At 41.5% G+C, this 15003-nt stretch overlaps 1 protein-coding gene across 2 annotated transcripts in view; it reads left to right on the top strand.

Moving 5' to 3' along the window:
• Positions 1-3355: 3355 nt before the first annotated feature.
• Positions 3356-15003, top strand: part of LOC140193000 (uncharacterized) — a 55720-nt gene continuing 44072 nt past the window's right edge. For both annotated transcript variants that reach the window (XM_072250462.1, XM_072250460.1), the window contains exon 1: positions 3356-3450. In XM_072250462.1, coding sequence (XP_072106563.1) covers positions 3384-3450 — 67 coding nt within the window. In that variant the 5' untranslated portion in view covers positions 3356-3383. The remainder of the gene's footprint in view (positions 3451-15003) is intronic.

The following is a 15003-nucleotide window of genomic DNA, read 5'->3' as shown; positions in this document are numbered from 1 at the left end:
ATCAGTAAAGCCAAAGAGTTGATTATTTACTACAGGAAGAAGAAGCTGGAGGTCCACGAGCCAGTCCTCATGAGGGGATCAGAGGTAGATACGGATAGTAACTTTAATTTCTTTGGCATTATCATACCAGAGGGTTCTGGGAGCAGCACATCAGTGCCACTACAAAAAAGGGCACAGCAGTGCTTCTACTTTCTTAGAAGTTTGTGAAGGTTTGGTATGTCATCCAAATCTTTGAAAACTTCTATATGCTAGATACACAGTACCTGAATGGTTGCATCCCATATCTTGTATGGAAACATCTATGCTGAAGAACAGAAAAGTCTATAAAAAGTAGTGACTACAGCATCACTGGAAAAACCTCCACAGCACTGAGCATCATTTACAAGGAGTGCTGCCATAAGAAAGCAGCAACAATCAACAAGGACGCCACCACCCAGACTATTTCATTGAACCCATGAACAATGCCTCACTACTTTCTTTTTATTTCTGTTTTTTTGCACTACTTACTTTAACTTAACTATTTAATAGACACTTATATACTTGCTGTAATTCAGTTTTTTCACTATATTTATTTATTATGTACTATATTTCATTGTACTGCTGTCATAAAGTTAACAAATTTCATGGCATATGCCAGTGATATTAAACCTTATTCTGATGCTCTCTTCTCACTGCTACCATCAGAAAGGAGAAAGAGGGGCCTTTAGTCCCACACCATTAAGTTCAAGAACAGTTATTACCCTTCAGTCATCAGGCTCCTGAACCAGTATAGAGGAAAACTTCACTCACCTCAACGCTGAACTGATTCCACAACCTCTGGACTTGCTTTCAAGGACTCTGCAACTCATGTTCTCAGTATTATTTATTTATTTAAGATTTTTTTTTTTGTATTTGCTCTTTATCTTCTTTTGCACATTGGTTGTCCGTCAGTCCTTTTGTGCAGCTTTTCATTAATTCTATTGTATTTCTATGTTCTACTCTGAATGCCTGCAAGAAAATGAATCTTGGGATTGTATATGGTGATATTTACAAACTTTGGCAATAAATGTACTTTGAACTTTTGAGATTTAAAATGACAAAACAGACTCATTTTAAAATGCATCAAGTGGGAGCACTGGGAAAACAAAAAAAAGGTCTGTGATAGGGCGCAGATGAAATGTGTTGCTAACACCTACCTTAGAGAACATCAATCAGAGTGAGTAATGAAAAGAAACTCCCTGTAATTTCAACAAATCCAGTTGGGAGATAAAGTAGCATTCATTAAGCTTTTGTTGGTGATGGTTGAAGGACATGCTTCCTGATAGTCTAACTATGATTGTAAATGGATGAGTGACGGAAGGCAAATGGAGGGAGATCAGGAGGTGTGTGTGCAGGAGGGATGAGGAAGATTATTAAGCATCAGAAGAGAAGTGAGATGGGGCTGGAGAATTATTGCTGATTGTAGGAGGTGGGGAAAGAAGAAGGAAGCATGGAGAGAGGAGATTGATAGGGGACCATCGAAACTTCCAGAAACTTTACAATCCTGCTGACCCTTGCTCCACACCTTCTTCAATCACCTATTTGAACAGAATATGAGGGCAGAGAAGATGAATGAGGATTTTTTGGCAAATCAACCAGTGGATCACCACAGGAGAGCTTAAGACATCTTTTATATTTAACTTAACGTGCACTTTAAAAGGGTGCATCGTGTATGTTTTTAAATGTTATTTTACGATTTAATGGCTAATAATACATTTTGTCTTATATTGTTGTATTTGTAGGTGCTTATCTTGTGGGGCTGCTATCTCCACGATGCTAAGGCTGCGAGACTGCGCCCGACTGCTGTGAACTTTGTGAAGATTTGCCTCACTGATATGACAGATAAATAGATACTTTATTGATCCCAAAGGAAATTTCAGTGTCACAGCATTACAGCATTACAAGTGCACAGGTATATTAATATAAATATTAGAAGGGAAGTAGAAAGAATAAAAAAAAGTAATCTCAAACAGCCTAACAGGAGGGAGTCATCACTTCCCCAGCTACAGGTTGACTCATTATAGAGCCTAATGGACGAGGGTAAGAATGACTTCATAGGGCTCTTTGGAGCAGCGCAGTTGTCTTAGTCTATTACTAAAAGTGCTCTTCTGTGCAAGTTTGCATGCAGAGAGTGAGAAACATTGTCCAGAATTGCCAGGAATTTCTGTAGGGTCTTTTGTTTTACCACAGCCTCCAGTTTGAATCCTATAACAGAGCCAGTCTTTCTAATAAGTTGTTATTAAGCCTGTTAGCACCATTCATGTTGATGCCATAGCCCCAGCACATCACTGTATAGAAGATTGTAATGCAGGCTTGGTTTTCCTAAAGTCCATCACCATCTCCTTTGTCTTACTAATGTTGAGCTGCAGATGATTCAGCTTGCACCATTTGACACAGTCCTCCACCAGGTCCCTGTATTCATCCTCCCATTCTTCCTTTATACACCCAACTATTGCTGAGTCATCAGAGAATTTCTGCAGATGACATGACTCAGTGTTGTATCTAAAGTCTGAGGTATACAGGGTAAACAGGAAGGGAGCCAATACAGTCCCTGTAGGGACCCAGTGCTGCTTATAGTCATGTCTGACACACAGCTCCAAAGCTGCACAAACTGTGCTCTACCAGTCAAGTAGTCCATTATCCGGGATACAATGGAAGTGCATTGAACAGAGCTTTTCCCCCAGCAATGAGGGCTGTATGGTATTGAAGGCACTTGGAAATAAAAAAAAACACAATCCTCACAGTGCTGCCCTGCTTATCCAAATGGGAGTAGGCTCTGTCAGCATTGTTGACTCCAATGTGCTCTTGATAGGTAAACTGCATGGGGTTGAGGGGTCAGAATACTGAGATGAACTGAATACCCAGGCATTGGGCCTACTCCAGGCTGCTCTGGGGATTTGGCTCCAAGGACTCCATTTGGTTCAGAATGCTGTTGTTGCTCGCTTCTGTTGTTTGCGTGACTTTTGTATTTTTCTCTCTTTCTCTGTGCTTATTGGGGATTAGTCTTTATATTTTTTATTGGGTTCTTTCAGGATCCTTGTTTTGCAACTGTCTGTAAGCAAATAAATCTCAAGGTTGTATAATTTATTTATTCTTTGATAATAAATGTACTTTGAATTCTTGAGGTCTGAAATGCAGCCAGAGTTTTCACATTGACATTGATGGGAAATGTACAAATCTTTACACAATACAATGTTTTCTTTAAAAGAGACTTGTCTATAAGATGATCTGAACACCTATTATGGAAAGCCCTGTTGAACGGATGTGACTGCATGATAAGATAAAACAAAGTTAATACTCATGATAATCCTGTAGTTCACTTCCTGTGCCGGGCTGGTAGACTCACGCAAAATTGAAGATCTGATATGGCTGAACAAGCAAAACATAGCTATACTCCAATTTGGATCTTTGCCTTGATAAATCTTGTCCAAGGTAAGTGCTTCTATTTCCATTTAATTATTTTTCTTTGAAAATGAAAATGAAGTGACAATTTGTATATTTTGTATGTACCTTCTCTGATAGTCTTAACCACAGGAACTCAAGCAGTCTGGTTACACATATATTCTGCATCAGGTCTGATTTTACTTCCTGGGAGGAAGTTACTAATCATGCTAGAGTCGCCGACTCACAGCACTTGAGACCCAGGCTTGATCCTGGTCTCGGCTTCCCTTTGTGTTGTGTTTGCATGTGGCCATGTGTATTGTGAGTTGCCCACAGTTTGTGGGTGAGTGGTGAAAATAGGACAGAGTGGAAGTTGCTGAGAAAGTGGGGAGAATGAAAGATGGGATTGATGGGTGGTGGATGGTCAGTAGGACTCAGAGCTGAAGTGCCTGTTTGTGTACTGTTCCCTGTGTGCCTGTGCCTTATGGTGTAATTGCTATCAAACCAATATTGTCAACATCACATTCATGGTATGAGGAGAGAAGGTAGGATAATACAGAAGTATGGTTCATTTTCTTTGTCAATCATGAATCATGGTTCTGTGTTAATTATATTTCAATCCAATCATGTTATCTTATATCAGATAAGCATTTGTTTACGCAATATGAATAAGTTTAAACAAAAAAAGAATTGCTTTTAGTGATTTGGAATTTGCTTTGAAGGTAGAGCCCTCTCCATACTTTTTTTGGGAATCTTTGCATGTATGATACTCATAAACATGGAGACTTAAAGGCATAGCATTGAAAGCCAACCATTTGTCACCATTTGTGCAAATTCTTCTGTGCATGTGAAAGTACCCACATCTGTGATGTTGTACATGAAACTTTATAACTCATCTAACTTATATTTTTCTTTCTATTTAGTGTAATATAGATACAATTCAAAATGAGGTCTCTTCTAATATTTTAAATCCAATCTAAAGATGACTCTGTATCCTAAAAGTCCCACATTGTTTCAAAAACCCAAATAAGTTTCAGGAACAGCACCTTGACAAGGTATCTATTCCATATTTAAATTGGGAAAGGCATTAATTTGGTGATCCCTGGCTGGCCAGTTCACGTTCACTTCATTGCAAAATTCCACTGAACACAAGGCCAAGAGCAATAAAACATTCCTGTGGGTTTAATTCCTGTAGACAAGCAGTTTACAGTATGTGTGATAGTTTGAATTATTATAGCAGAGAAGCTCATAAAGGGATTGTAGTATGTAAGTCTGCCAGGTAGATTTAAGACCCACACGTCAGTCTGCTGGGTAGATTTAAGACTTGTACATCAGTCTGCCGGGTAGATTTAAGACCCGTACGTTAGTCTGCTGGGTAGATTTAAGACCTGCACGTCAGTCTGCCGGGTAGACTTAAGACCCGCACATTAGTCTGCCGGGTAGATTTAAGGAGCGAGGCAGACCCTTACTGTGATCCAGTGGTATGAGTTAATTTTACAGCTTGGCATGAGCATGGTTAGCCTTGAATATAATAAGGGAAATCAGGAGCAAAGAGTATGTGTTTTTATTTTAACACTCATTTATTTACAATTCCTTGCAAGGGCTATATTCCCTGAACTGAGCTTTACTGAGGGTGGGCCCCTTCACCAACTCAGATCTCATATTAAACAGAATAGTACAGCACAGAAACAGGGCCTTTGGCCCACAATATTGTGCTGACCCAATTGTTAGTAGTCAAATGGCCAACACTATGTCTACAGTATATCCTTACATTTCTCTCACATTCACTGCCTATCTAAATATCCCTTCAAAATTCCTAATGTTTCTGCCTCTACCACCACCCAAGACAGTGCATTCCAGGCACCTGCCACTCTGTGAAAAAAAGCTTTCCCTCGCACCTCCTTTGATTTTACCCATCTCACCTTAAATACATGCCTTCTGGTTTTAGACATTTCAACCCTGGGAAAAAGATACTGTTTGTGTATCTATGCCTCCCATAATCTTATAAATCTCCATCAGATCTTCCATCAGCTTCCCTGCTCCAGAGAAATCAACCAAGTTTGTCCACCCTCTCGGTGCAGCACATGTCCTTAATCCAGCCAGCATCCTGGTAAACCTCTTCTGCAGCTTCTCCAAAGCTTCAACATCTTTCCTATAAATTGACAACCAGAACTCTATGCAATACTCCAGACACACCCAGGTAGAGTTTTATAAAATTGCACCATAACGTCCTAACTTTTGGACTCAATACCTTGACTAATAAAGGCAAACATGTCATATGCCTTCATAACCACCCTTAGTAATAGGCAGCCTTTGATCCCAGGGGATCATGGGTTTGCGCCTCTGGTGGACAGTGTCCTCTCCAGGGCACAAGCCTGGGTGGGAAGATTTGGAGAACTGGCTGTTGCCCATGTAGTGGGTTCCCCCTCTCCACGTCACTGATGTAGGGCAAAGGAAGGGCAAGCGCCGATACCGCTTGACACCAGTGTCGTTGCAGAGGCTGCTAGAGTGAAGTTGTAAACAACATCAAACAGCCTTAGGGGCCCCGGCTCCGGATTTCTTCCTTGGGGTTTACTTTTGAAGCCCTTCTCATGGGTGGGTATGGCAGCAAGGCAGCAGAGGTTTAAAATTAGTGTTTTTTTTTTCTGAGGTGGGCTGCCGCCCAAGGCTGAAAAGACCCACCTACCTGAAGCAACTGGTTTAGAGGCACCAGTGGTCTGCCTTTGCCCCTTCTCCTGTCAGTAGAAACAGTTCCGCTGGGCCTAGTAACTAAGTCACACGTGAAGGTCAAGAGCTGGACTTGGTTGTCAGAGGCTGTTAGAGTCGCACAGCATTTGGAGCACTTTATAGGTAGTGGGAACTTATCCCCACTATCACCCCAGCTATGACAACCTTAGGAACCCATGACCACCTATGAACCTGTGTAGACACTTTCAAAGAGCTAAGAACTTGGACCCCAGGATCTCTCTGCTGATCAACATTGTTAAAGGTCTTGCATGTAACACAGTACTGCCTCTCTACATTTGGCCTACCAATGTGCAACACTTCACATTTGGCCAGATTAATCTCTATCTGCCATTTCTCCGCCAATATCTGCAACTGATCTACATCCCACTGTATTCTTTGCCACAGCAGCTGTGATGGCCAAGTTGTCATGTATATTTAAGGCAGAGGTTGATAGATTCTTGATTGGTCAGGGCTTGAAGGGATATGAGGAGAAAGCAGGAGATCGGGTCTGAGAGAAAAATTGGATTAGCCATGATGAATCAGACTTGATGAGCCAAATTCTGTTCCTGTCTGTTATGGTCTTAATTCACATGGAAGCTTTATGCTGAGCACCCATGCTACATGACAGACAGTCTTGTTTTTGCCGATACATTGCTGCATTCATACTGTGATCATCATTAAATCAGGATGTGGTCAAAATGCTAATGTCCTGAAGATGTGCAACAGCCACCACAAATGTTTTAACAGGTAACTGTGGTCTCCAGTTCAAAATGTGTAGGTTCCTAAAAGAAGGTCAAATGTATCCTTTATAATTTATCTTATCTTTTGCAACGGTTGCTTTGTCTGTAAACGAATCACTGTATGATTAGTTTATTGACTTAAATAACCAATGAAATTCAAGATATTCATGGCTATACTTACAGATTTTCTTTCTGCACTAGTTAAAACTAAACCTTTAACATGTCAGAGAAAACGTCTTCCTGACAGTTGGCGGAATAACAAATTAAACTCCTTCTTGGTAATGTGTTAATGACAAAATAAAGAATGGAAATTTCACATGTGGTAGTCCCAGCTTGCACCTGTCATCCTGTAGCCAGTTAACACCACTGTGCACCAGTTCTTTGCATACACCTTCAACATGTTTTTCAGTTTAACAGCTGTCTTCTAAAACTTTACTTGCCAAAATTTGAGCTCATCCAAAATTGCCAATAGCATAATATGAGGAAGTCAATTTTTACTGTTTTTCTTGTGCTCCATTCTGTTCCACCAAGGAAAATGACATAAAAGATAGCAAGGTCAGGGAGGGGAGTGCTTGATATTCTAGGATATATTGACATCGAAAAGGTGGCAGAATTGGGACTCCAGAAGAACATTAAGATGAATGCATTGCCAAAGCCTTATGGAATCTATTCTATTAAGAGGGGAAAGAGCGGAGATTGCTGGAATTTTGAAAGGCATATTATTTTTAGACACAGTCAAGGTCCTAAAGGACTGAAGAAGAGTCAATGTTGTTCTTCAGTTTAAGAAGAGTAATACAGGCCAATTCTCATTCCACATATATCTTCCTCTTCATGAAGAACATGCTGCTCAGGCCCCTTTTGTATTTTTGACCTCTCACCTTTTTTGGATTCTCTTTCCCTAGAGAAAAAGTTTGAGTGCATTCACCCCATCTACTGTATATCACACATTAAGGTCACTTAAGAGCTCCAAGGAATAAAGATTTACACTGCCCAAGCTCTCTCTTTAACTTGACCTTTGAGTCCCGGCAACATTCTCATAAAGCTTCTTTGCACTCTTTTCAGCTTAATAATGTCATTCCTAAACACAATAAACGAAACTGTACACAATATTCCAAGTGAAGTCTCAGCCAAGTCTTGTACAACTACAACACAACACCCAGCAATTGTCAATCCATGGAATCAAGTTTGGTTTAATGTCAAGTGCACCAAGCATATCCAAGAATTATGATGTTCTAGCCTAGTGACTCTGCAATACAAGAATATGTGCAATCTGCACAAGAAAAAAATACACACGAGTTAAGCAATCACACAATCAGTAGATCAGATCAAAGCAATGCAGTAATATCTTAGCTATGAATGGCGATGGATCCCTAAACAGCTAATGAGAGCAGGATGCTCCAAAACATCTTCATTGTCAGTGATGTCAGAGCCAGAATGCACTCAGAAGAAAAGGGTGAACATTTGCAAAGTTGTTTATCCTGAAGAATATCTTGTCTTTCCGAAATGCATCACCCACTCAAAGGTATTGAACTCTATTTCCTTCTCCTCAGCCCATTTCCCTAACCAATCAAGATCCCTCTGCATTCTACAATAATATTCATCACTATCACCTTCTAATTTCAACTGTCACCACAAACTTACCGATCAACAAATTTCATGACATATGCCAGTGAGATTAAACTTAGTTCTGATTAAACCTGATTCTGATCAAGCCTTGTGCACTTGCATTCAAAAATATCCCACATTGACGGCCGTGACACAACACTAATCACCGCCTCCATTCCCAGAAGCAACCTTCAACCCCCACTATTTGCTTCCTACCCTTGGAGGCAACTTTGAATCCGCCTAATTAGTTCTCCCTGGCTTCCATTGGACCTAAGCTTCCAGGCCAGGCTGCCATATAGGACCTTGAAGATCACGCTGAAATCCACTACTCTACCCTTATTCACCTTTTTGGCTAAATCTCTAAAAATGCAAATTTCTAAGTAAATGTATTATTGAAGTACACATATGTCACCATAGACTACCCTGGAATTCATTTTCTTAGAAGCATTTACAGCAGAATAAAGAAATGCAATAAAATCAGTAAAATACTAGACACAAAGAAACCATAGTGCAAAAGAAAACCAAGTATCCACGCTGGTTCAGGAGCCGGATGGTTGAAGGGTAATAAAAGTTCCTGAACCTGGTGGTAAGGGACCTAAGGTTCTTGTACATCCTTCCCAATAGCAGTAGCAAGGAGAAGCATAACTTGGATGTTGGGGTCCTTGATAATGGATGTTGCTTTCTTGTGGCAGAGCTGCTTATAAATGTGTTCAATGGTGGGGAATACTTTTTCTATGACAGCCTAGGTTTTATCCAACACTTTTTGTAGGCTTTTTCGTTCTCAGTCATTGGTGTCTCCATACCATGCCAACGTATAACCAGTCAGGATACTCTCCTTTGCGCATCTACAAGGGGTGATTGATAAGTTCATGGCCTAAGGTAGAGTGCCCCAAAGAATGAATGAAAATTAAATGTTAGAACCCCAAAGCCCCCCAACTCCCCCCACCCACGCACAAGCAGCAGCAAGGCAATGACTCCCCCCACCCCCAAGAAAGCATCAGCGCCCCCCACCAAGCACTCAAGCGTGCAGCAAAGCATCAATAAAGACACAGACTTGCAGTACCCCAAAGACTTCACCCGGTATTCGACATAGTTGTATCCTCAGAACGGACTGCACAGACCCTTTTTTTTTTCTTTTTAGGCAAGAGGAGAATTAGCTGTCTTCTTTTTTTATTATATACTACATACTAGCTTAACACTATGTATGTTTTTGATAATGTCTATTTCACTTGCTGTTTGTATTGTTGTTGATATATATATTTGAGATAATTCTCCTCTTGTTTGTATTTATGCTCATTTTAAATCAATAAAAAGTTTGATAAAGAAAGAGCAAAAGGATAGTAAGGGATAAAATTGGTTCTGTTGAAGATCAGAGTGGTTGGCTATGTACGGAACCAAAAGAAATGGGGGAGATCTTAAATGGTTTTTTTGCGTCTGTATTTACTAAGGAAGCTGGCATGGAGTCAATGGATAAGGCAAACAAGTAGTGAGGTCATGGAACCTATACAGATTGAAGAGGAGGAGATGCTTGCTATCTTCAGGCAAATCAGAGTAGATAAATCCCCAGGACCTAACAGGGTATTTCCTCAGACCTTGAAGGAGACTAGTGTTGAAATTGCAGGGGCCCTGGCAGATATATTTAAAATGTCGGTATCTATGGGTGAGGTGCTAAAGGATTGGAGGATAGTTCATGTTCCGTTGTTCAAAAAAGGCTCTAAAAGTAGTCCAGGAGATTATAGACCGGTAAGTTTGACGTTGGTAGTAGGTAAATTATTGGAAGGAGTGCTAAGAGATAGGATATACAAGTATTTGGATAGACAGGGACTTATTAGGGAGAGTCAACATGGCTTTCTGCGTGGGAAGTCATTTTTAACCAATCTATTACAGTTTTTCGAGGAGGTTACCAGGAAAGTGGATGAAGGGAAGGCAGTGGATGTTGTCTGCATGGACTTCAGTAAGGCCTTTGACAAGGTCCCGCATGCAAGGTTAGTTAGGAAGATTCAATCACTAGGTATACATGGAGAGATAGTAAATTGGATTAGACATTGGCTCAATGGAAGATGCCAGAGAGTGGTAGTGGGGGATTGCTTCTCTGAGTGGAGGCCTGTGACTAGTGGTGTGCCACAGGGATCAGTGCTGGGTCCATTGTTATTTGTCATCTATATCAATGATCTGATAAGATAATGTGGTAAGTTGGATCAGCAAATTTGCTGATGATACAAAGATTGGAGGTGTAGTGGACAGTGAGGAAGGTTTTCAAAGCTTGCAGAGGGATTTGAACCAGCTGGAAAAATGGGCTGAAAAATGGCAGATGGAGTTTAATACAGACAAGTGTGAGGTATTGCACTTTGGAAGGACAAATCAAGGTAGAATATACAAGGTAAATGGTAGGGCACTGAGGAGTGAAGTAGAACGGAGGGATCTGGGAATACAGATAGAAAATTCCCTAAAAGTAGCGTCACAGGTAGATAGGGTCATAAAGAGAGCTTTTGGTACATTGGCCTTTATAAATCAAAGTATTGAGTATAAGAGTTGGAATGCTATGATGAGGTTGTATAAGGCATTGGTGAGGCTGAATCTGGAGTATTGTGTTCAGTTTTGGTCACCAAATTACGGGAAGGATATAAATAAGGCTGAAAGAGTGCAGAGAAGGTTTACAAGGATGTTGCTGGGACTTGTGAAACTGAGTTACAGAGAAAGGTTGAATAGGTTAGGACTTTATTCCCTGGAGCATAGAAGAATGAGGGGAGATTTGATAGAGGTATATAAAAATTATGATGGGTATAGATAGAGTGAAGCAAGCAGGCTTTTTCCACTGAGGCTAGGGGAGAAAAAAAACCAGAGGACATGGGTTAAGGGTGAGGGGGGAAAAGTTTAAAAGGAACATTGGGAGGGGGGCTTCTTCACACAAAGAGTGGTGAGAGTGTGGAATGAGCTGCCAGATGAAGTGGTAAATGCGGGCTCACTTTTAACATTTAAGGGAAACTTGGACAGGTACATGGATGAGCGGTTCTATGATAATGTCATAGCCTCAGCCTCCACTCCATCCTGTTCCACTTAGAAAATGATTCCTTATACACCAGGTTGTTGTTCATTGACTTCAGCTCAGCTGTCATCGAGACTGGTGGGTAAACTGCCTTGTTGGCACTCAACACCCTTCTCCGTAACTGGATCTTTGACTTCTTCACAGAAAGGCCACAGTCTGTGTGTATTTTAAAGCTGGGAGTACTATAGGTTATGGTGATGAACTTCAGACATGGATCAGTACTATTAATGGCTGTGGCTTGCTTGAGAGGGACAGGAATGGGTTCTCAATATTCCAAAGTTTTGATGTTTCAGAAAAGATAGAGGGAGGTAAAAGAATGGGATGAGTTGCACTGCTGATCAGTGACAATATCATAGCTGAAATCGGAGGGGACATAATGGAAAGCTTGTCCACAGAGTCTATATGGGTAGAACTCAATTAGGAAGGGTACATTCACTCTGGGATGGTTATGGACCACCCCCCCCCAATGGCTACCAGACCATTGAGGAACAGATGTGCAGGCAAAGGTGTAAAAACAATAGGGTGGGGAACTTCAACTTCCCAATATAAACTGGGTCATTTTTAGTGCAAGTGGATTAGGAGGGGCAATGTTTGTTGGGTGCAACCAGGAGGGTTTCTGAAATCAATATGTAAATAGTCCAGCAATAGAGGGGCTGTACAGAATATGGCTGGGTAATGAGCCTGGCCAGGTGATGGACCTTTGAATGAGTGGGTAGTTGGGGAACAGTGACCACAACTCCTTCAAGTTTTGAGATGGCTATAGATGAGGATAAGAATGGATCTTGTGGAGAGTATTAAATTGGCACAAGACAAATTCTGAGAGAATTAGGCAGTAACTAGGGAGGATTAATTGGGAAAAGCTGTTTTTTGCATGTGGAGGGTGTTTAAAGACTAACTGCATAGAATATAGGAGTTACGTTCCAATCAGAAGGTAAGAGAACCTTGGCTGTTGAGAGAGGTGATGCATTTAGTCAAGAAAAAGGAAAAGTACGTAAAACTTGGAAGGCTAGAATCAAAGAGAGCCCTTGAGGTTTATAAAGAAGCCAGAAAAGAACTCGAGAAGGGAATTGGGAAAGCCAGGAGGGATCATGAATAGTCTGTGGCAAGTAGGATTAAGGTGAATCCCAAGACATTCTATACATACAGCAGTGGCAAGAGGGTAGGGCCGCTCAAAGATAAAGGGAAAACATTTGCTTGGGCATGAAGGATGTGGGTGAGGCCATGAGTGTTTGACATCAGTATTTTCCAAGGGTAATAACATGGAAGAAAGGAAGATCAGTGCCTAGAGTATTAATATGCTAGGCCAATTCAAGGTAAAGGAGGCAGTGTTGGGTATCTTAAAGAGCATTGTGGATAAGTCCCTGGGACCTGATGGGATATATCCCAGGTTATTGAGAGAGGTCTTGACCAATATCTTTGTGTCCTCTAGCCACAGGTGAGGTCCTGGAGGACTAGTAAGTAGCTAATATTGTTCCATTGTTCAAGATGGGAACCAGGAAAATCCTGGAAGCTATAGACTGGTTGTCTCAGTTAACGGTAGGGAAGTTACTGGAGAGAATTGTTAGGGATAGTGTTTATGAGCATTTGAAAAACCATGGCCTAATTAAGGGGATCTGGCATAAGTGGCAAGACGTCTCTTACTAACTTGATAGTTCTTTGACGCGGTGACGGCTGTGATTGATGAAAGTAGAGTTATGGATATTGCCTACATGAATTTTAGTAAGATGTTTGACATGATCCCTCCTGGGAGGCTCATCCAGAAGATTAAGATGCATGGAATCAATAGTGAATTGGCCACTTAAATTCAGAATTGACTGGTTCATATTGTGGTAGTTAATGGGTTAATTCTATCCCACTCCCATATAGGAGTTCACTTTGTACAGGCAGTATTATCAATAAAGTTTAGTTGAATATCCTCCAGGTCTTTCTGCATTCTTACTCAATATCGAACACAGCATGATGTCAGAAGTGGTTGTTCATTGATGATGAATTCACGCTACTGACCAAGCGAGACTCCCAATTTGAGAGAATTAGCAGCGAGTCTGTCCCTGTTTGCATATATCTGTGGCAGCGGCCCGGGAGCTGGCCTGGACTGCTCATGCTTGTTGCTAATTGTACGCACCAGCAGCTGAGGCCCGGCCAGGGTTGCTAGGCAACGCCTTTGTGCTGCACCCAATGGTGGGGTATACTGTGATAATCTGTGGGTCACTAGTCTGGGGTTGGCAGTAATACACCATTAAGCTAGATGCCAACCGCCGTGAAACAAGATACAGACAGACAGTCACTAGTCTGGGACAGCAGAGAAGTCAGTCAAACTCTCAGGGAGAGAAAAGCTTTTGTAGTCTAAATAAATACACGAAAAAAATAATCTAATAGGAAAATTGAGCATATACCTGCAGTACCTACATCTGCTTACCTGATAAAGACATTGGTTTCTAAAAGCCAGGGGACTTTGAGAGATATTCAGATACCTTGAGAGATCTAGGGTTGCAAGCAATCTAATTCGGGTTTCAGGAGAGGACCAAGTAAGCATGATAACATCATGGGTGGATCAGGACTGACATTCTTAGAAAAATCAATACAAAACAGTGCAGGAAAAATTCAACTAATATTTCTCAGGACAGCAATGTGATAGAGGGAAAAATTAACTCCAGAAAACAGGAGCTAGATGAAAATGTAAATGCCTTCATCACAGCATTGTATGCCCAGACATCCCACCTCTCCTGGAAGTTCCGGGAATCTCCCGCATATTAACAGTGGCTCCCTGATGCCCGCAAATTATATACAATATCACGGAAATCAATTTTTTTGAGAGCGAGAGAGAGAGAGAGAGCAAGTGCAAGAGTGAGAAAGCAAGCGCGAGAGAGCGAGCGCGAGTGAGAACGACCACGAGAGAGAGAGCGCGAGAGAGAAAGAGCAAGAAAGCAAGCGCGAGAGAGTGAGCAAGAACGAGAAAGCAAGCGCGAGAGAGTGAGTGTGAGAGAGGGAGCGAGCGCAAATGAGAGCAACCACGAGAGACAGCGCGAGAGAGAGAGAGCGAGAAAGCAAGCACGAGACAGTGAGCGCGAGTGAGAGAGAGAGCGAGAAAGCAAGCGCGAGAGAGCGAGCGCAAGTGAGAGCGACCACGAGAGAGAGCAAGTAAGTGCGAGAGAGAGAGAAAGCAAAAGCGAGAAAGCAAGCGCGAGACAGACTACGAGCAAGAGAGTGCGTGTGCGAGAGAGAGCAAGCGAGAGCAAGAGCAAGAGCGAGAAAGTTCCAAAAAAAGTCAATGGCAGAGTGTTCCAAAAAAAGAAAATATAAAACGTACATCACCCCAGACTACAGTAAAGTGTACCCATGCCTAATAGGGGTCAAATTAATAACAGTGTTGCTCGCTGCACTGTTTGCAACAGTGACTTTTCTATAACCCATGGTGGGTTAAGACTGTAAAAGACGTGTTGAGGTGAGTTTAACAGGTGTCATTCGTTCATTAGCATAGCTAACGTT

This window comes from Mobula birostris, unplaced genomic scaffold, assembly GCF_030028105.1.
Source record: "Mobula birostris isolate sMobBir1 unplaced genomic scaffold, sMobBir1.hap1 scaffold_338, whole genome shotgun sequence".
In the NCBI taxonomy this organism is placed as follows: Eukaryota; Metazoa; Chordata; class Chondrichthyes; order Myliobatiformes; family Myliobatidae; genus Mobula; species Mobula birostris.
This window is presented reverse-complemented; position numbering and strand designations above follow the sequence as displayed.